At 45.7% G+C, this 21,722-nt stretch overlaps 1 protein-coding gene across 1 annotated transcript; it reads right to left on the bottom strand.

Moving 5' to 3' along the window:
* Positions 1-140: 140 nt before the first annotated feature.
* Positions 141-20,143, bottom strand: hsd17b12a (hydroxysteroid (17-beta) dehydrogenase 12a). Its single transcript, XM_080505440.1, has 11 exons — positions 19,885-20,143; positions 8,217-8,263; positions 7,023-7,098; positions 5,434-5,541; positions 4,482-4,546; positions 4,289-4,333; positions 3,841-3,875; positions 2,758-2,839; positions 2,590-2,655; positions 1,678-1,827; positions 141-1,427 (listed from the first exon to the last, which is right to left on the bottom strand). Exons 1-11 carry the CDS (start codon positions 20,060-20,062, stop codon positions 1,287-1,289), a joined length of 993 nt encoding a protein of 330 aa, XP_080361566.1. The 5' UTR covers positions 20,063-20,143; the 3' UTR covers positions 141-1,286.
* Positions 20,144-21,722: the final 1,579 nt, after the last annotated feature.

The raw sequence follows: 21,722 nt of genomic DNA, 5'->3' as shown, positions 1-21,722 counted from the left end.
AAATTAAGTTTTCAGAGTTTAGAGGAACGCTCTTTCAGCAATCTTGGTTTAAACTCCCTCACAAACCTCAAGCATTTAAGGTCGGAACAAGAAAGTTTAACCAAAATGGTTTCATCATACACAATGAGAAACAATACAAGTATTGACCAAAGCTTTTATTAACAAACAGTAGAAAACACAATTTGTCATCATGAGGATGAATGCTGCTGCAAATTTTACATGAAGAAATTCCATTTTCCAAGCACATAAAAGAATCTTGAAAACAAATATTCATAAAGATGCTCGGTTCAGATACAGATCAGTCCATGTCATTTGAGGTACAAAGTTAGGAACAAGAGTAATTCCTTGCAAACATTTGGTGGTCTGTGAACTAGTCTGTATCAAAATGTGAATTTAAAATCTCTTTTTAAACATTCGCTACACGAAGGACCAAGATAAAGTCCGGTACCTCCCCAAACACTTTGCATTTAGGAGGCAGAAACCAGAGCAAATGAACAGTTCACATCGACATCGCACCCAATTAGAACATTCTTTAATAATACAAAAAAAACAAACAAACACCAAGTCAATGGATTTGACCGTTCCTCGCGTTAAAAGGCACTTTACTTTGAGAGGCACTTTTTGGCCATGACAAATTTTGGCTTTGAAAAAAGTTTTTCCTTTGGTGCACAAAGAACCCACCACAAAACATTATTTAAACAAGTAATATATAGAAAAAGAGGGAATGAAGCACAATTAGCTCAGTGATGCAAGTAAACTGGCATGAAAGAAAGCAGACGGTGCCATCTTTAAAAGTCAGTGATTTGTAAACAGTACAAGGTCGAAAGCCGGTCTGGGTTCGGCTCATGTGTTCATACATATAAAAATAAATAATTGTACATACAAATATATAAAAAAAGATGCCCGCCACCATTTTTCCACTGCTTACAACAGCAGGGTAAACAAATCACTCTATTTATTGGTTGTAATATTTTCCACTCTCACTGTCAAGTGACAAAAAAAAAAAAAAAAAAATTATTAACGTCCTTTAAGAGCAGACCTTTTGTTTCTTCAAATTTGTTTCACCGACTGACATCTCGGACGTCATTTCTCCAACCGACAAATGACGTCAGCTCACGTTTTCCAACTGAAAGTCGCCACACATGCTCTGATGTGCACGTTGACCGCAGGCACAGAGGCGAAACCGCAGGCAGCCCGGGAGGATTCGAACGTCTCACCCCCCTCGTCCTCCACCGCAGCGCCGGATCGAAACCTGCCGGGCTGCCTGCGCGGGCGTCAATCTCCCCCTACTCGCTCTTGAAGTTCACGCCGTTCTTCTGCTCCCGCAGCTTCCTCCTCTGAAGGTATCCTGTACGCTGCCGACGGTTCATCTGGGCTCCGAGGAAGATGACGATGCTGATCGGCACCAGCTTGGTGGTCACCCAGCCCTGCAAACGAACAGTCACTTCAGGATAAGAAGATCAAATTCTTCTACCAATTGTATTCAGTTCAACACAAATCTATAAATATATTCATGGGTGTCATTACTGGAAATAAATTAAAGGATTCAATAAACATTTGATTCATTTCTCTTTTCTCACATCAGTCATTGCACAAATGCATTTTTTTAATGTATGTAGGGTTCTTCCAAACAAACAGCTAAACACAGCAGCCTCCTTGAGGCGTCACCATTCTTACCATGACGGCGTGGGGAAAGTAGCCGTTGGTCTGGCTCTGCAGACCCACAGTGGCGAGCTCGGCTGCCACGTAGCGCTCGGGGGTGGGCTTATCCAGGGTGGGCGTCCTGATGCGGGTCATTTTGGTGGCCACAAAGAAGGGAAGCACACTCTGCAAACCGACAAGGACGGGAAAACATTAGCAAAATGAAACAAACACATTCTGGACCAACAGCAGCTCATCCAAGATTCTGGGGAGTTCAACATCGTGTTTTTCCAGAGAACACCAGGCTCAATGCACGGAGTTTGAACATTCTCCCCGTGTTTCTGTACGACTGATCACTGCGGCACAGAGTTGGTGCTTTAAACACGACACCCGCGCTGTAAAGTGCATAATATTCTGACTGATAAATACTTGGGGGTTTGTTCAGTTGAAAATTCAGGTGCAAACTGCAGCCACACGGTGGCACATGAGGAGACTGGAGAAGGAGCTAAAAACAGAACAGTTCAAAAGGTGCCCCTTCTTTCAAAGATACAAAAAGAGAGATCACACAAACTAAATCCAGTTTGTTAAGATGGCATTATCCATACCATTAAAAACTGTTTGTCGGCCGTCTGGTCGGATTGCACAATTTGTTCTGTGATACATTTACTCCCGTGATGCTTCCAGTCTCAAGTGAAAATAGTTCCTCGACGTCCACAAACTCAGTAGGTGACATAAGAATATTCATACGAGATAAACCGTTCCAATGTCATCAACAGACCGGTTCAGGATTCAGATACGTCATCCGGGATAACACTCACTTGCAATGTCGGCATTTTTTTCATGAATAAATATCTGCTTGGTTCCATGTACTACAAACAGAACACTGAACTAATAATCCTGTATGGGATTGGGGGGGGGAATTTGTCCTAAAACGAGCCCCAAACCTACCTGGATGATGATGCCCTGACGCCGGTACTCCTCCTGAAGGCCACGAGAGAAGAAATCCACAAAGGCCTGCACACAGACGAGAAGGAGAGGCACATCAGACTGATGGATGCAACAGATTTTCACCGAGAGTAGAAAGTGACAAAAAGCCCATGGAGGATGCATCCATACCTTGGTTGCAGAGTAGACTGTGAGCAGGGGGACGGGGTACATTCCGCTGGCAGAGGAAATGTTGAGGATGATGCCTTTGGACCTGAAGAGCAAAAACGTATAAAAATCCAAGGTACTTGTATGACGTTGTATTCAAGACAATAAAATGGCGGGTAGGACTACAAACAACAAAATTAGAATTATCAGTGATTGATTTTTACCTGAATAAACAGTAGAAGCTCAGTTTCAATGCTGCCATAACAGGAGTCTGAATCACCAAGCTTCCTTCAATCACCGTTTCCACAAAGTGGATAGATGTCGTCTATTTTCTGAAGTTTTTTTTGTTGTTTTTTTTTAAACAAGCCTTTATATTTTCCCCAATAACATCCACAAACTTTTAATAATTTCTCTCTTGCCCAGTTGGAGCCCTCTGTCCACACATATTGAACACACACACACACACACACACACACACACACACACACACACACACACACACACACACACACACACACACACACACACACACACACACACACACACACACACACACACACACACACACACACACACACACACACACACACACACACACACACACACACACACACACACACACACACACACACACACACACACACACACACACAAAACAGTGTGGTAGTGGCCGTGTCCGTTGCCATGGCAGCCTGTTGCTGCAGTGATGTAGTGGAGACGCTCCAGCCTCACACGGCACCAAATGTGCCTGCGCTACCATTGGCCGGTGGGAATCACATGGGAGTCGAGCAGCCAATCGGGTGGGAAGAGCACTTTGTGTGAATTGAAAGCTTGTCAGCATAGCGAACAAAGGAAGAGGGGAAAGAGATGCAGTGATGGGAAAGGCTCAGTGAGGATTTCTTGTCCTACTTCCCCGACACGAGACGCACCTTTGCAAAGTGTCAATGCCAAATGTTGCTACGGCAAAGAAAAAAAATCTTAGGAGAAACCTTCCGCTTTCGTTTAGAGACTCCCCCTTTTAGCCAAGTGCCACAATCCATTATTTGCTACACTTATATCTCGACTGAAGTCATGTCGCAAAACATGGAAGCCCCTCATTCAACCCACCTCTCAACCATTCTGGGCAGCACGAGGCGGGTCATCTGCAAAGATCGACAACATGATAAGCTCAGTTACCAATCAAGAGAAACAGGGAGGACAGATCTTTTTCTTAAAAAATAAAAAATAAAAAAAAGTCTAAAAGTAGGAAGAAAAAGCGAGAGAGGCAGAGACTAGCAGAAAGAGAGAGAGAGGGTTGCGTGGGTGGCGAGTACAGACAGCGTTGGTGTAGTCCACCGTTGCTTTGGGAACAACTGAGACACTGCAGGTACCGTGGTAGGAAGAGCAGAAGGGGGAGAAAGAGAAGGAAGAAAACAACAAAAATAAAAGGGGACAGGGGTGACAGCCATAGATGAGCTTTAAAAGAAAACATTTGCGACGAGATGCAAATGCGTAGTTTGCCATCAGTGGGCCAGAGGTGGAGGAGAGGTAAGAAGAAGCACCGAGCTGAAGTTACCTGACACACTGAGGTCACGTTGACGTTGATCGTATTTGTGATGAACTGAAAGACAAAGAGCCCCGGTTTAGACAGATGGACAATCTACCAGCTACCAGTGGAGAGGATTGGCAAACTGAATGCGAGACTTTTTCAGCATTTCCAGAAACAACTGCAACAACTGGATATTTCCTTTTGGTTCAGGATTACTCACACTGTCCAGGTCAGGAATGTGCAGGTAGTATTCAGGGTAGGGATACGACACGCCAACATTGTTCACTGTTTGGGGGGGAAGAAACATAAATAAATAGTGAAGGGGATAAAGCAATGATTACCTCGTTTTGAAAACAAAAAAAAAAACCTGGAGAACTCAAAGAACTTTTAAATATCCACCACAAGGTGGCAGCAAAAACAAAGACTTGTGAACAGCAGGCTTATACAGGCTGCCACACCTTGCAACCAGTAGAGCACAACTGGTATCATTAAAAAAAGAACAAGGAGTTCCTTAAATGTTCGGCTGCAAACTACAACGTAAACTCAACCGTGTAAACAGCCAAAAACTTGTCCAAGCAGCGGAGGCTTCAGGGCATCTGATAATCGCATGACCACATACATTTCAAACGTCTGTCAGACTCAGTCGAAGGACAGAAGTTGGACATAAAAAAAGTGCATTTCCATGGGTTTTTAGTGGATCGATCTTTTTTTTTTTTTTTTACCTAAAAAGAATGTAGTACAACTACATGGATGCCATTTCAAGTATGTTCAATAAACTTCATTTAAAGTTATTTTCCTTGAAGAACAATTGTTTTGTATCAATTGTACAGATGCTCTTCAGTTTGGTCAAAACTTGAAAAATGTAAAGCAAATGCATATTTGTTGGTGTAAAGTTTTTCCAATTGAAATGTAACCAATTCCTGCTATACACATCACTCAAGCATTTCAATTGCAAGTTGGAGGTGCACTTCTTGCACACAACTTTCTTTTTTGACAGGACACGTACTCTTACAGTTTAAGCCCTTAGTCTTTTCAAAGTGTTTGATGCAAATTAGGTCAGTCACCACCTTAATGCATTCCTGTACTCTCAATAGTCAAACAATAAACCTGTCTGTCACTCGTCTCATCCAAAGTTCTGTACAAAAAAAAAAGTTTTACATATCTGCTCGTACCCAGAACACCGATTTCTAGACCAGACAACCCTGCTTCGATTTTCTGGTAGATGTCCGTCTTGCCGAAGTCGACAGCAATGGTTCTGGTCTCCACTTTATGTTCCGCCTCTGCGAAGGAAGATACAAAGATGCTTTCAGTAAAAGCATTACAAAGACATAAAGGCACATTTAAAAGCAGAATCAAGGAAATGTGAGCAGTAGTGTGTCAACTGAATGAAAATCATGACAGACACATGCTGGCACTGATGTCATTGCACCACAAATTCAAGTGTCACAAAACAGCCAAGACCTTGTGCAGAAGCTCCTGACAGCAGTGATCCAGTGTTTGAAACCTTGAGTGGACTGAAATGAACGGAGCACAGAAAGACTTCCAACTGAAGAGGGCACTGTGCACCAACAAACCCCACCACCACCTTCTCCCTCTTCCACTCACTCCTCATGTTTGACTTGCTTGCTGCAATTAGAATTTATTGTCCAAAGACTCGTTTATCTGATCGGTGGCCGAGGGAGTTACTAGAGGAAAATTCTGCGATGGACCTTGGTAAAACACTCGGTAGCCTTATTGAACATACACCGGCATCAGAAGTAGGGAGGCTTGAGAGGGGATGAGAGTTGGTGGGGTACGAGGTAGAGAGAATGATCATTTCCAAAAGGGGTTGATGCCATGAATTCTACACCCGGATCATAGTTTTTCCATGACTTTCGCAAGTCAGACAAATTGATGAAGCCGCAGGTGACACGACGGGCAGGAAGCAAGAGTCACGCCGTCTGAGGCTGGCAAATTGGGGTTGGCTGGGAGGTGCGATCAAGAGTCAAATAAGCTGGCTGCATAAGGGAGAGAGCAGAAACGGCATACGGCAAATGCGATTATAGGTGGGACGCAGGGTGGGTTGCCCGGTTACACGCTCAAGGAAAGGAGGGTGGCGTTGTCAGACTAATCGTGAGGGAGGAGTGCCAGGAGTTTGGCACGCCGCACCCCGCTCGTGACTACCCATCAGCCTCCTCTGTGGACTTGAAGCACGACAGGGGGAATTGCACTGTGGGAGACGTCAGAGACAGATGGAAAGAGAGCGAATTGGGGAGAGGGCACCATTAACGAAGGGAGGGGGATGATGGGGGGGGGGCTTACTACTCAGTCCCTGTGAAAATTTGGATACAGGCCAGCATTAAAGGACTAAACTTCTTCATTTCAGATGGGTAGTCCTCTACTACCCATTGACGAAGTCAGGCTAGATATTCAAAATGCCCTTCTTCCTGTGAGGAAGCAAAACGTAGCTTTCTTTGTTGGCTGCGTGTTTCCTAATCACCAGCATTCAGAGACGAGGCTTGACTTGGTAAGATAGAGAAGACCGTGAAAAAACGGATTTAGAGGAGAAGTCACAGAACCAGGCGTGAGAAGGACACACGAATGGAAAGTTAAGAAGCTAAAAACTCAAGTGAGACATGAGAAAACAACTGACCATTATCTTTAGACCATTTATCTGAGTGCAATGTCTTTTTAACGTAGCCCTGGAAAACCCAGCCCACCGATGTGCCTTCAAATCCAAAAAGATGTGAAGGGAAACGCACACACTGTCATACATACATACCAAGTGACCTGGCCACGTCGTCCAGCTTCTCCTGGGAGCGGCTGATCAACATCAAGGCAAACCCCCTCCGGGCCAACTGAAATGCAAAAACAGGTGAGCAACAGATATTTCCCCATAACGTTATTATGCGACAGGAAATGCAATGTACAGCAAAGAAGTTTCTCTCCTGAAGGTTGTCTGTTCACCAAAAATATAAAATAGAATAAAGGCAAGATAGCGATTTAGTTGCAACCACTTTTGCTTTGGGGTGATAATATACTCCAGGTTCCTCCCACAGTCCAAAAACAAGTGTTTAAGGTCAACAGGTGACTCCTAAATGGCCATAAGTACATGTCTCTCTGTGTGTTTGTTCTGTGATGGACTGGTGAACTATCTGACCTTTGACTTGACCCACAATCAGCTGAGAACAGTTCAAGTGCCCTCGAGGTGGATGAAAATATCTAAATGGACAGGTGGATGAACGACGAGTGGCAATAAGGGAAAACATTACCCAGAAAGCAGATAAACAAGTGGAACACAAAGTTTTTGTCAAGAACGATTCCTAGTTTTGTCTTAAACAGCTTGGAAGGATGCATTCACTGCAGCTCAAGTAACTGAATTCTTTGCATTAAAAAAAAAAGGAAAAACAAAAAAAAGATGCCAACAGAAAAAGACAAACCTGTCCAGGTAAGTCTCTCATAATTACAGAAATGCAGATTTTCAGCATTTTTGTAGCCTCCCCAAAAGCCACATTGCAAGAGGAGCTGCTTGCGCATCTTAAAATACTTCCGAAAATGAACTTCCATTTGATTTGACAAGCGAGCTCAAACACGAACATGAGAACCGGCATAAACAATGGGTGAAATGGGAGCCTCCTCTTGCGTGACAAACATCTCCTCCTGTAGCACCATTACAATATGAGCCAAAGGGCCTCCATGAGTGTATCAAGACAGGCGGGACACTTGGAACTGTAAGGGCCAAAGTCATGGCGGCATTGAACCCATTCAACGAGTCTTCGTCGTCTCTGTACAGACTCCTGTTGGTCAAGCTGGGCTGAAATGTGTGTGTTGACTTTACAAGTTAATAGTCCTGTAAGAGTTCTCCCCCACTGTGGGTTATGAGAGAACATGGTGTGCGCGTGTGTGTATATGAGTCATAGCTTTTCTGTGGAAAGAAGAAAAAAGAAAAAAAGAAATAAGGGTCCAGGAGACTCACCTCCTCCGCATAGGATTTCCCGATTCCATCCGTCGCTCCCGTCACAACTGGAAAGAAACAAGTAGTATTAGTATGTTTGGAGTTTAAAAAAAAAAAAATTTTTACAGTTTGATAGTTTGCACTAAATACCGTCTACTCGACAAGACTGCACGTCTCCAACGGTATATGTGGCGATCGGGATCGTGGTCTCACTTCAATTTCGCACTCTGGGTAAACTTCCAGTGACCCCAGCGAACGGCCTCGGCCATGCTAAATCAGCAACACTCGCAAATCTCTGTAGACTGACTCATTACTCTGGCACTCTTGTTACCTGAGGCGTTTCTGTTATCTTTGCATCTCGCGACGGTCACACACTTGCACACGCAGGCATTTGATGTTTACTCAGAGAACGTCATGACACATGTTCATATCAGGTTTGGCTACTGGCAGCTGTCGTCAGCCGGCCCCTAAACCGCAACGCCGGGAGTGGAGCCAGGAGGCTTGAAATGGGTGAAAGACTGCAGTCAAAGCGAATGTGTTGGCAGGCACGCCCCGCAATACTATTTCACCTGCCGTTTGAGGAAGGTGTCGTCCGCAACCCTGTGATGACAGCCTTTTCATCGGCTAATTAAGATTTCTTTTGGATGAAATCACTGCAGTGTGTTCCCACCCACAAGCCGGAGTGATTTAGGTGTAGCGATGCAGATCCTACAACCAGAGATGGTGCAGATATAAGCCAAACCACTGTGACACCAAGCTACAAAGGCAGCAGACAGGATGGGGACTATAACAGAGAACAAGGACACAAGACTTCAGGATCCAGTCTTTCAACAACCGTCGCTTGTATAAATGGCAGAAGCGCCTGTTGTTATTTTTGCCACTTTTGAAACCTGCCATCATTCTGGCAAATCTGACTGGCAGGGGGTAAGGATGAGGAGGACCCAGTTTGGACACGAGGTGAAGGAGAGGAGGCGAAATCACCAAAGTGTGGAAGAGTCTGGTAAAAGCAGAGGGAGCATTTCTTCAGAGAACAACAAAAGACGGTAAAATAAAGCCGAGACAGAGGCGGGAGGAGAGAGGAGCTGATGTTCTTCTTGTGTTCAGAGTTCTCCTCACCTTGTCAAGCAAGCGGGGCTATTTTTAAACCCTCACTGCCCATCAACCCCGGCCCCTGCTTGACTGACTGAGGATGGATGATGGAGGGAGGAACAAGACAGAAGAGAGGTAGAGAACAGAAGACATTGATGGGGCGGGGGGGGGGGGGGGGCAGAGTTTGTGATGGAATATACACGCATACACAGTTGTGAATCATGACTAAATTAGTGAGGCTTGATGAAAGATTAATAGAGGCAGAGGACATTCTCTGGCTAAGAGCTGGGGGAGATGAGAGAGGGATGCAGAGAGGAGGGAGTGATGACGAACATGGAGCGGGTGAAAGGAGGAGGGGTGAAGCCGGGGAGGGAGGGCGAGAGAGAGGAGGGATCCTAGGGGCGGCTAAAAATAGAACTGGAGCGAAGCAGGGAAACGAATGAGCGAAGGAGAGAGACAGAATAGGAGATGGCGGTGGAGGAGGAGGGGGGGGAAAGAAGAACAAGTGAGTGAATCAGAGGAGCGAGAGAGAGAGAGAGAGTAGCACAAAGTCAAAAGTGAAAAAGAGAGAAGAATCCCTGGTTATTTTTAACCCTCCCCCATGTTAAGAATGAAATGCTCTGTGGCAGAAAAGACTCAATGGGCACGGGCTGTACCAAATCAGGCTGCCGTGGCATTGTGGGTAGGGGTGCAAACGCAGGTATGGCGAGGCATCTGGGGCTGCAAAGCAAAATGGCTAGGAGAGTGAGAGAAAACCCCCACTGGCGTCACGGCAAAGGGAATACTGTTGGTTTTAAGTGCATGCAAAACCGAAGACCATAAAACTGTGAAAGTTGCACGCAATAGATTGAACACATCATCTCCTGTATTCACCAATACAATGCAGAGGTGAAACTGGAGTTTCATGGCTGCTGGAGGCATCAAGACGACCTTGTGTCAACACGTGGGGGGAAAATCCTTTACTGAAGGGGCATCTCCTAAAACTCTTCTCACCCGTATGGATGCCAAGACTGGAACCAAACACATTCGACCCTGTGCAGCGTCCACATTCCCGCCACAGTGGTGCCCGATCAGCCCACGGACAGACGGGTAACTGCGCACAGCCATCACTTAAAAAAACGCCTCGATTTCAGGTGCAGTGAATTGCACCTGCGTGGAGGAATGTGATGAGATGCAGGCGCAGCATCGCCATCCCAGGTCTGACCTGCGAGAGGAGAGCGTGCAAGAATGCTTTGTATGTATTGAGCTCGAAACGCACGCACGGCATCACCTTTTGAACCCAACCAACCACAACGTTAAGCGGAGAGCTACGTGCCAGGTGCACGGAGCTGGGGATTCACTGCACACGTCGTTCATGTCACGCATTTTAAGAATGCAAAAAGGAGACTTGCAACCTGAAGCACTTTGAGTGGTGGAAAATGTGTACAATGCAGGTTTGCGTCACTCAAAACTCGGAGGGATTCTGCTGGAAAGACGTCAGGGCCCAGTTTTGTCGGTGTGTTGCAAGATGAGCATAGTGCAACGGGAGTAACGTAAGAGCCGGCTATGTTGAGGATGAACACAAGAGTTTGTTTGAAATGTATAGCAAAATGACAAACAGAATTTGGAAAACTAATTGAACCATCTCTCTTTAACATAGTCTAAGAAAACTGACCAGTTGGCGAAGGTTATGATAAGTTGCTCCACCTTTAATCCTCTGGAGGACACGTGTTGACATGTGCAAGTTAAGGATTAAAGTGGTGAACGATTCTATACTTGACACCATAGACATACTTCAAATGCAAGAAATAATGGTGTCAAACTGATCAAAATCGCAAGTTTAATCACTTTTGGCTTTGTAATACAATGTTTTATTTATTTGCTAGTCTAGTACATGCATGCGAGACGGCGCCTCAGCACTGTACACAAAAAACGACTGCAATCAATCAGGTGCAGTAACTGGGTGATATGAAGCAAATGTTAAGCAAAATGGCCAACACTGTAATGTTGTTATAAGAAATACTACTGCTGCAATCTCTCAATAATCAGCACAACCATTCCTTTCTATAGTCCAATAGCTCACTTAATTTACCATTTTTAGTTCAGAAGATTAAAAATAAAAATAAACGGACAATAAAGTTGCTGGGGGGAAAAAAAAGGGGGGGGTGTGCAAGAATAACAAAACCCTAGAAAATTCAGAGTTGTCTAGAATATAGACATTCTCAGTTTAAACATAGGGGTAAAAGTGTGGTTTTCAAACAGCCAGGTAACATTTCTAGAAATAATCTAATTGGGGAAAGTCAGTTTAATTAAAAAAAAAATATCAGGCTTCCAATTTATTAAAATTAAACATTTAATAAACCAAACATGCTAAAACCAGTCTTCTCAAAGCATTTACTTCCATTGAGAGAAGAGACAGTAACAAATACCTAAACTCGCATGTCTTAACAGCGGGTGTAACTTTGGTGTGTGCAAAGATGAATGTATAGACGAGTAGGAGACGACAGATGTCAGTGACAGTTCAGACGATTTCACCATCCACTTCTGACAAAATTCACTGAGTGGAAAAAAGAAATAGAAGAAATACCGAGAACAAACCTCAGAAATATTTTTAGCTCCATTTATTTTCTAAAGAACACTCCGATATTGTGAGTCGTCACTGTGTGTTCGGCTTGAAGATTTGGGGGGGGGGGGGGTTGGTTAGCTAATACCCCCTCCCCACACTCACCAAATCCTCGTGCTATACTTATGAATGACTACACTCCTCCCACCCATTATATAATAGTACCATTTTCTCAATAAACATTGTCTGGGGACTGACAGAATGAAGTGTGTGTGTGTGTGGGGGGGGGGGGGGGGGGGCTGGTGCAGCGGGATGAGGACAATGTTCTCGTGTGTCCTCGTCACTTTTCCTTTGTTGTGGAGTGGAGATCAGCCGTGAGGTGCACATCCAAGAAGGCCAAACTCTGCACTCCCCAAGTCGGCGGTCAGGAAGAGGTTTGAAAATCCACATATAAAAGGGGAACGACGACGTGCAAAAAAAAAAAAAAAAATCCCATTGTTCAGTTTAACACACCTACAATATATTCCAGTGCTCCCAGCAGGATATTATTCTGGTCACGTGAGCAGCACGTTACATCAGTGACACACATATCATGTAACAAAGAGGAATCTACGCAAGCAAGCACGTGAATGACAGCAGCAGCGGCTTCACTGACGCTCGTCCACTGCCTGCAGAGAGTGGCTGTGTTGTTGGGGCAATCATGTATTGAGGGGGGGGGGGGGGGGGGGGGGGGGGGGGGTGGAGAGGCCATTGAAAAGCAGTGCGTAAATGCATGTTCAAGTGTGTGCGTGCAGGGAGGATGTGCACGCCGCTGAATCTCATTCATTCCCAGCATCACCACGCCAAACCCAGTTTTCCTCCATAACTCCTCCTCCGTCCTCCTCGGGAGAGAAGCGGTCCGCCATGCGGACTCCTAGACGACCTGACGGGGGCGCGTTTGCACTGCAGCTCCACTGTGCTTGGTGCTGCACATCACGTCCAGAGGTATTGACATCCCCCAGCCTTTTCTTTCTGTCTCTCTCCCTCCCTCCCTCCTTCCCTCCCTCCTCAGCAGTGGAGCAGCCCCTGCCGCTGCCTGCTCACTATTCCGAGGGTCTAAAAAAAGCAGCAGGAGGAGTAAAAATAGCAGCGCCTGCACTGCCTTGTCTGGGAGCTGCCTGCTTGCCTGCCTGCCGCAACACCTGAATACCAACAAGATCCCCCACCATCAGCACCACGATGGCCAGGCTACTGCTGCTGCTGCTGCTGCTGCATCCCTGGCAACTCACCTCACAGCTCCAACACCAGGCATGAGCACTGCAGGCAGGCGGGATAAAAAAAACAAACCCCAAAAACAACAAAAAACAAAAGGTCTGATTATTTGAATGAGCAGCTGAATACACAACTTCCTTATCTCTGCCTCAGCTCAAAGTAGATTGAAAGGGAAGACATGTAGCTGGGGGAACTGATAACTTACTGAAAGATGGGGCTGATTCAGACCAACAGGTAAATATAGTGCCTGGATGCAAATAAATACTGGCACAAGATCAGTTTTCATGTGTTGTTCAAAACTCAGGAGGTGCAAAAAGAACAAAAACAAACCCTATAACCCTCGCCACCACCTTCAAACCCCCAATTAAGATTCTCAGTGAGGAGAGACTGCGGTCCTTGTATGCCCCACTCTCGTTACATACCGTTATGTAATCTGTCGCACCCCAAACTCGCCTATCAACGAGCAGCCCCTCCCATCACAGAGGGGAGAAAAAACGATGGAGGGAGGGATGCAGCAGAAGATCCAAAGACAGCTTCCCCCACCCCCAGCATCCCTTATCCAAAAACACACACACACACACACACACACACACACACACCATTGTCCATCCGCCTACCTTCCACACAGGAGGGGGGAAAAAAGAAAAAAAAAAGTGCACACATTGTGCTTTAAATAGCAACGGAGGCAAGTCACATGGTTGATATAAAAGTCGACAAAAATAAAGCTTGATCAGCCTTGGGATGTGGGTGGGGAGAGAGAGAGAGAGAGAGAGAGGGTGAGAGGCAGAGAAAAAGAGAACATGTACTTCAGAGCAGCCCAAGATAGAAGCAGCATCTATATTTGGGTTACAGAGCAAAAAATAGTTCTGTCCTCCCTCCCTTCTTGTCACATGCCTTAATAAAAAAAAAAAAAAAAAAAAAAAGAAAAGTAAACGAAAATCCTTCCTTCACCAGAGCTATACTTTGTTTGAGACAATGTGAAGTTTGCCGTTTAGGACAGGCTGTACTATGTGGTCGTAAAAGGCCTCCAGTGTGGGATCATATTTTCTCTTAAGGGACATTAAACGGGTGAAATCACCTGCTGAGTATTTGGTCATAGGTGCAGAATACTTATTACACACTTAAATTCTCCTCGCTAACCATCCTACAGCCACACAAGTGTGAAAGTCCAGGGCAGCAGCTACCAATGATGTTTCTCTTTGCACCTCGATCGGCTCCAGTCCCCTGGGTTCGTTTCATCACGTCGACACTTGTTAGGCAATAGGAAAATACGAGACAATGCATTCTCTTGTTTGGATCCATCCCATAAAGCCTGACGCCCAAAGCAAACCTCAACAGATACTCAAAAGTGAACAGACTGCCTTCCTGGCATACTATACCGCAGCGGCAGTGGAGCGGGGTTCAGTGTCAACTTACAGGAGTCGATAAACCACCGATTCCAAATATGCCGGCTATCCTGTATTGTATGTTTAAAAAAAAAAGAAAAAAGAAAAAAAAGGGTGCAGAGGCTTGGCTACCAGAGGAGATAAGGTTAAGCTTTGTTAACTTTGTTTACAGATCAACAAGCATCAGACGGACCAATGACCCGTTTCGCTAAACGTTCCCTTTGAGGTTCTGAGGAATGTCAGCATGTTGACAAGGTTTCAAATTATAGTATTCTAGCTGGAATGCTATGGTGACGCGACCAACAATGCCTGCAATTTGCTTTAAAAATTTTATTTTGGTTCCACCACCGACTTGATTAGATCGTTTTATGCGTCACAGACACAATATTGCAGTGAAGTGCAGTGGCCGTCCACTGGGCTCTACAAACTGTATCAAAACAGGAAGAGAACAAAAAAAAGAGGTAAAACTATAAGATTACAAGCAGCACAAGATAGGCACACTCACTGAGTGCACAGTGCAAAATGCAGCGGGTGTGCAAAAGTGAGGATGAAGAAGAAAGAGAACGTGCAGTTTGTGTGCTGCTGACTGGAGGCCAGCGCTGATCTATATTAAGCCGATAACCATAAAATGTTCTCTGGGCTTTATTTTTCTTTTTAAAGTTACATAAACAAACAAAAAGAATACCTAAATGTTAGTCATTAGGGGCCACCTCAGGCTTGATGGGAGGACTGTGGGTTCGTTTGGCCAACATATTGAGCGAGTTCAGCACCAACAAGAACGCTTGTACAGGAAGTAGCGTCTCGCAAAGGACTGACAGTTGAGAGCACCTGACGAAGTGCCGATAATAAAACATCTTAATTTAAAAAAATGTTCAATACAGTTTTATTGCATTTCGACTGCTGGGATCAAATGAAGCCTCACATAATAATCACTCACCAAAGAGACATATGCAGACTAACTTGTGCTCGAAAAAACACAGATTCCATCATTGGGAATCTCACAGACATCCGAAAGGCGACTCACAGTCTGATGTTATCTGGACACGCAGTCCTGCTCCTATCCTATTGCAAGCCAAACCTCAAATCCATCTGACTGGGTCATTTACCCTGTATTTGAGGGAACACATCCAACTTCAACCTTCAGTGTTTAATTTAACTCTCCATCATTAATATGAAATATCATAAAAGCTAATAAGATTAAATTACATTTCGAAATCCATCCTCACTGTGCGCTTCAAGCTGAAAATGAATAGAACCATCAACTGCAACTTTCTTAAGTCTATATCCGAGAACCAAGAATAATCTTTTTGAAATAATGTCACAGAAACTTGCTGATCTTCAGAGGGACTGCACATGATCCTGTTTTGTTTTAAAATGTACGTGTCATAATGCGCCGCGTGTATCTGATTAAAACACAACCTGGAGGTGAGAGGTCTTCAAATAGGAAGGTGCTATAAAGCAGCCATATATGCCTGAGAGTGAGGAGAATGTGGAAAAGGGAAAGTGAAGAGAACAATTCAGAGGAAGATGGTACTGTCGCAACAAGCAGAGTGACACACACACACACACACACACACACACACACACACACACACACACACACACACACACACACACACACACACACACACACACACACACACACACACACACACACACACACACACACACACACACACACACACACACACACACACACACACACACACACACACACACACACACACACACACACACACACACACACACACACACACACACACAGGTTGGAGAGGGAGTGGGTGAGATGAAAAGGAAGGAGGGGGGGGAGGAGGGAGGGATTGAAATAAGGGAGATGCAGAGGATTTACCCAGCATCCCTGGCTCCAGCACGTGTAACAGAGCGTGTTCATCACATGAACAGCAGTGTTGTCTCTCTCTCCGCCCACACACACACACACGATTTTTCCTCACACACACAAAGCACTAGGGGGAAGCACATTCACAAGGATGAAGAAGTGGAGACCCTGCCTCAGATGAAACAAACGCAGGGATAAATTTCATTCACATATGTGCATTTTCCTTACCATGAATGAAGCCTCATGTCTATTCATAAAAACCCTCATCCTTTCACATAATTAACAGCGACCTGTGACGCCGACACTCGCCTGAAGCATGCGCCGAGACACTCGCACGGCCCGAATGTTTATTTCTGGAAGCGAATCAAATTCAACTACATTATTGCATAAGTGCTGACCCAAGTCTTTGTCACTCGGTGCTGATGAATGGCTGCATCCTTCTTATACAAGAGGACCGTTTTCTCAATAAACCCATGTTAAAGAAGGGGGGTTGGTGGTGGTCTAAGGCGCATGTCACATCACTGCCCCCCACCCTTGCAAGAAAAGAAAAAAAGATCCTTCGGTTGAATTTATTTGCCTATAATGGAGTTTCACACACGCAACAGGACAGACACACACTGACTTATATAATATAGGAAGCTGATGGCGAAGACTGGAGGAGTAGAAAGAAGAGGAGGAGGAGGAGAGAGAGCAGAGCACATGTACACAAGAGGGAAAGCAGTTTTCTGGAAATGAGAAGCTAAATATGAACACATTTTTAAAAATGTGGGGGTTTATTGTTCGCTTGTAAGATTATAAAATCATTTTGAAAGCATTCACACTTTGTTCGCATCCATTCTCAAAACGTGCAGATATGTATACAAAATACCCATTGGGGTGTTAAGCAACACGTTTTTTTTCTGAACTATGATTAATGAAATATTGAGCATAAACAGATACGCTGCAGAGAGAGAGAGAGAAGACAGAAAGGATGGGGAAGCCGCTTTGACTCATGCTGCAGTACCCCCATCCTGCCACCAGGTGTCCCATACACTAAGGGGAAGACCGAGCATTGACAGAGGAACTCCAGAGAAATCCCTTTTGCTGTGTGTGCGCGCGCACGAGAGAGAAAGCCACAGAGCTTCACTGGCTTCAGCGCGCACACGCCGAGATGTGCACTGTCAAAAGTGTCTTCAAACCTAAAAGACACCGCCGTGAACATGGTTGACTTTATAAATACAAGCTTCATTTCTTCTGACCTCGGTTTTAATGTCGCAAGACGGGTTGTTGTTTTTTGCATCTCATTCTCAAACTGGTCGGACCAGAAAATACCGACTACCTCCTTATGTGCCGCAAAAAAAAAGCACGTGTTTAAAGGCTGCATGGGACAACTGGAGGATGGGACATTTTTCCCTACAAAGATTTATTCATATTCTGACATTATTTAGAAAACTTCAGTTCAAAAACGTGTTTGTTTACAGCAGAGTCCTGAAAAACGTCTGACCACAATCATAAGTGGGTTTTCTTAAAAGAAATATGAAGCATTTAATGTAGATAAATCCTGACTCCTTAAAAAAAATAGAGGGAACAAAGTAGTAAGAAGAAGTCACCCTAATTCCAGAAGAAGCCCTGCTTCAGACATTAAACCCTCGCTGCTCTCAGTTTAGTGCAACCAACAATGCAAAAACTGTTGAGAAACAACAGCATGTCACAACAGGTGCCCGAGAAGGAGGGGGTGAGAGAGCCCAAAAGAAGTCACACCATCCCTAAACTGGCCAGACCTGCGCGTCTGGTACAACCAGCCGAGGTGGACGCCTCAGCGTGAGCGCACAGCTTCCACCTCTTATCCTCGCTTCATCCGGGGCGCACAACTTCCGACCGTTGTGGCGAGGAACGTCCAGGAAACTTGTCGAACTGGTGGCACCGAGTGGTTTCAGGGAGTGGCTTTGCAACTTCTTCCCAAGCACATGCAACCACCTCGGATTTTCTCCCATAAAAGCCATAATAAAACTTCGGATTTACGAATTTCCAACACTGTAAAATCCACACCATCGTAGAAATACCACCACAATTGACGCGCTATATTTTGGCTTTTCTAAAAGAGAAATATAAGGAAACTTCTTTAGCTTTTATTTCCAAACGAAAAGAAACGCACAGAGCGAAGTTGTTGATGTGGAAGATGCCGGGGGGTGTCGGAGGTGGACTGAAGGTGGCGATCACAATATCTATATGGCCAATGGATGACGAAGCGATGAACAAGCGCATGACTCATCGGAGTGCACCGGTATTCCTCCGCATATTGCATCAAAATGGGGGGGGGGGTAGAGTATTAGTCATTCCTAAAGGCAGCCTACCTTTGTGCGTTGCGTTTTGATTTCCTCTTTAGACGCACGGGACATCAATAAAATTCCCCCCTTTGATACAAACATAGCGAAGGTTAAGTGCGTCACGTTGTACAGACAAACATCTGTTATTAAAACCAAAAAACCTAAAAAAAAAAAATTTAAAAAAAGATAGCAAGCATTCAAAAGCACCCTCGTGGTTTGCTGGATGACAGAAAATGGGGAGGAAAAATCGAGCTATCCCGATTGGAAGCAGAGCGCCTGGCAAATTGCGCAGCAAGAGGCTCCAGACGCAGCAGTCCTCCCCAAATAGGAGACTGGAGAAGTGGGTCAAGCGATGGCAGGGCGATTCCTGTGAGACGAGTCGCCCAAAAAACTAAAAAGATCCACTACAGTGCAACTGCTCAATCACTACCTGGCAAGACCGGAGACTAAAGAAGTGGACAACACAGTCTAACATGCATGGTGAACTAATAAACAGAATGTAGGGCAAACGAAATGGGACGGGGCGACATTACTAGAGGGAATGGGCAGAAAGAAACAGACGACGGAGACTTAAAAAAAACAAAAGGAGTGAAATACAAAGCCCGGATAGACAAAAATGAAAGTTTCTGGAAGAAGGGGGAAAAAAAGAAAAGTAAAAACACCTCTAAAATGTCACAAATCGAATCCAAAAGCTACAAAAACAGACATATGTGGGTCAACGTTTTAATTACGCATATGGGTTTTCCCCTGCATCATGCGGATGGGCTAATGTGGTTCAGTAGGGCTCCGGCTGAGAGCTCACCCACATAAAACAGCCCTCTGAAAAGTGCGCATCGCCTGCACAATTTGGCTTGTGGCTCACCGATGTGGGGCATCCCCCCCCCCCCCACCTCCCCCTCCCCTCATTGCTCCAAATATGGGTGAAAACACTGACTGGATCCTCTGGCAAAGCAGACGCCGCTGCGTTTGACACGAGGAGGGGGGGAAAAGCCAATTGAGCTAATAAGGACCATTATCTTGTCAGTCAATCAGCTGCTGACTTGCGCCCGTTACGCAACAACCAATCTCCCATTGAATTGAGTCACACTCCACCACAATGCAGCTTCTTCTTCCTCCTCTTTTTTTTTCCTTCCTTGAGCCAAAGTGGAAGTTTGAACTCCCTAACCTAATTCCTGTTTTTTTTTGCAAGTCGAGTCCACCTGCCTGCCTCCCGTCTTTGCCCTCTTCGTGACCGTGTTGTGCTTGTAAGTGGCGTGAAAATTGATGTGACCCAACTCACCTGCCCATTTGCCCAGCCTCGGAGAGAGCAGCTGCCCATTTCCCAAGACCCAGATCCTGAAGCCTGAGAGCAGCCTGTAGAGCAGCCACAGCGCCAGGGAGGCCACAGTGAGCGCACCGACCCAGAAGAGAGGCGTCTCGGCCCTGCGGATCATCTCCTCAGCGTTCATCCACTTCATGGCAGCGGCTCTCGGTGACTCGGCGCGTGTGTGTGTGTCTGTGTGTGTGTATGTGTGTGTGTGTGAAGACCTCAAATTTAGGCAATGTGCTCTAATTTCTAAGCCACAACGTGAGAGAGAGTCCCTTTATAAGGAGGTTGTAGCATCACACACTCCCCCAACACTTGTCTAGCCTAATTTGAAGCGCGCCGCCCACCTGGCACTAAGCCCCGCCCTCCACTGCAGCCCACTGGCCGCATCCGCTGTCGGTCGAGCGATCCTCTGCGCTGATTGGCTCGCCGGCACGTCCGTCGGCGGCGGAGCTTCCCCCATTCATTCGATTTTCTGTATGAAGCAGGGTGGGTCAAAGGGAGACCGGGACGAGCAGCGATTGGACGAACATTACGGCAGCTTCCATCCGCGGCCCGTCATTGGCTCTGCCCGGAACAGGTTTGACGGTTTCAGTCAAGATTATGAAACCCTCCAAACCCACGCTTTGGAGAAAAAAAAAAAAACTGCCCATACCGCTTATGAATGAAAGGACGCGCCCATTGGTTGACGCCGCGCGCGCGCTCCCGCCTCGCGGGGAGCCGATGGAGGCAGCCCATTGGCTGCAGCGACGCCAGTCTGTGAGGTCACACTTGTTCCCATCTCGACATGAGTCACTCGGCTATTTTAAGTATTCCGACCGCATCATCTTGCTGATAAGCACTGGGGAAAATGCAGAAGCAGGTGCAGCGAGACGTCCTGGCCCCCAGACCCGCACAGCTTCAGGCGAAGGTTCCCAGATGCACTCTTCCTGCTCTCCGGCGTGCAAAGCACGGGCTGCCTCAAACTCCCCCCCCCAAAAAACTACAATCCCCAAAATCCCAACTCGCGCCTCGTCACACTCTCGCGAGACTGTCCCGTCGTAGTAAGTTCCCCCCATCCAAAACATTGAGCAGAGGGGAGATGTGATGTGATGTGCGTGTGTTACATAAACTCAGAGACAGACGTGTGCATCTGCATCGCTTTATTTCACTTTTTCTTCACAGTGTCCACGCGCACAGATCAGTCGGTGATGCTGACAGACGCCTGGATGTTTCCGCACAACAGACTGTCACGATTCTCCTCTCAGCTCTCTGCTCCCCACACCGACCCCCAAAAAAGCCTTTTTTTTTTTTTTGCAACCGCATTTTTTAGTCTCCCAACACTCCCCGTCTGCCGCCATGCTCCCTCTTCCTCTCTCTCTCACACTCTCTCGAACACACACACGCACACAAACTAAACGTGAATTTCTGGAAATCAAAGGGTCTGTTGCAGAAAGCAAAGCCTGTCATGTACTCAGCAGATGCAGCAGAGTAGAAAAATGTGTGCACACACCGACAGTCGTCATGCTGCTGCGCGCATTCTTTGACACAAGTGGAGGGATCGATGTCAACGTGACACCGGGGAAGAAGAAGAAGAAGAAGAAAAAGGACCGGGCAAGTTGTGTAACAGTTTCCAACGGAGAGGAAATTAAGTGCATCAATGACCAACTGTTTCTCAATCATCTTTACACAGAACAGAGTAAAAATATACACAGAACTCCTCGCCTTTTTACTAAATACATTCTGGGAATTTCAGTAACAAGTGCATTGTCAATGTACAATGTGTGAACTTGTAAAATCAAAATATAGTACAAGATAAATAACTTATTTAA

Source organism: Blennius ocellaris (assembly GCF_963422515.1).
Source record: "Blennius ocellaris genome assembly, chromosome: 11".
Classification (NCBI taxonomy): domain Eukaryota; kingdom Metazoa; phylum Chordata; class Actinopteri; order Blenniiformes; family Blenniidae; genus Blennius; species Blennius ocellaris.
Note: the sequence above shows the minus strand (reverse complement) of the source record. Positions and strands in the feature narration are given on the sequence as shown.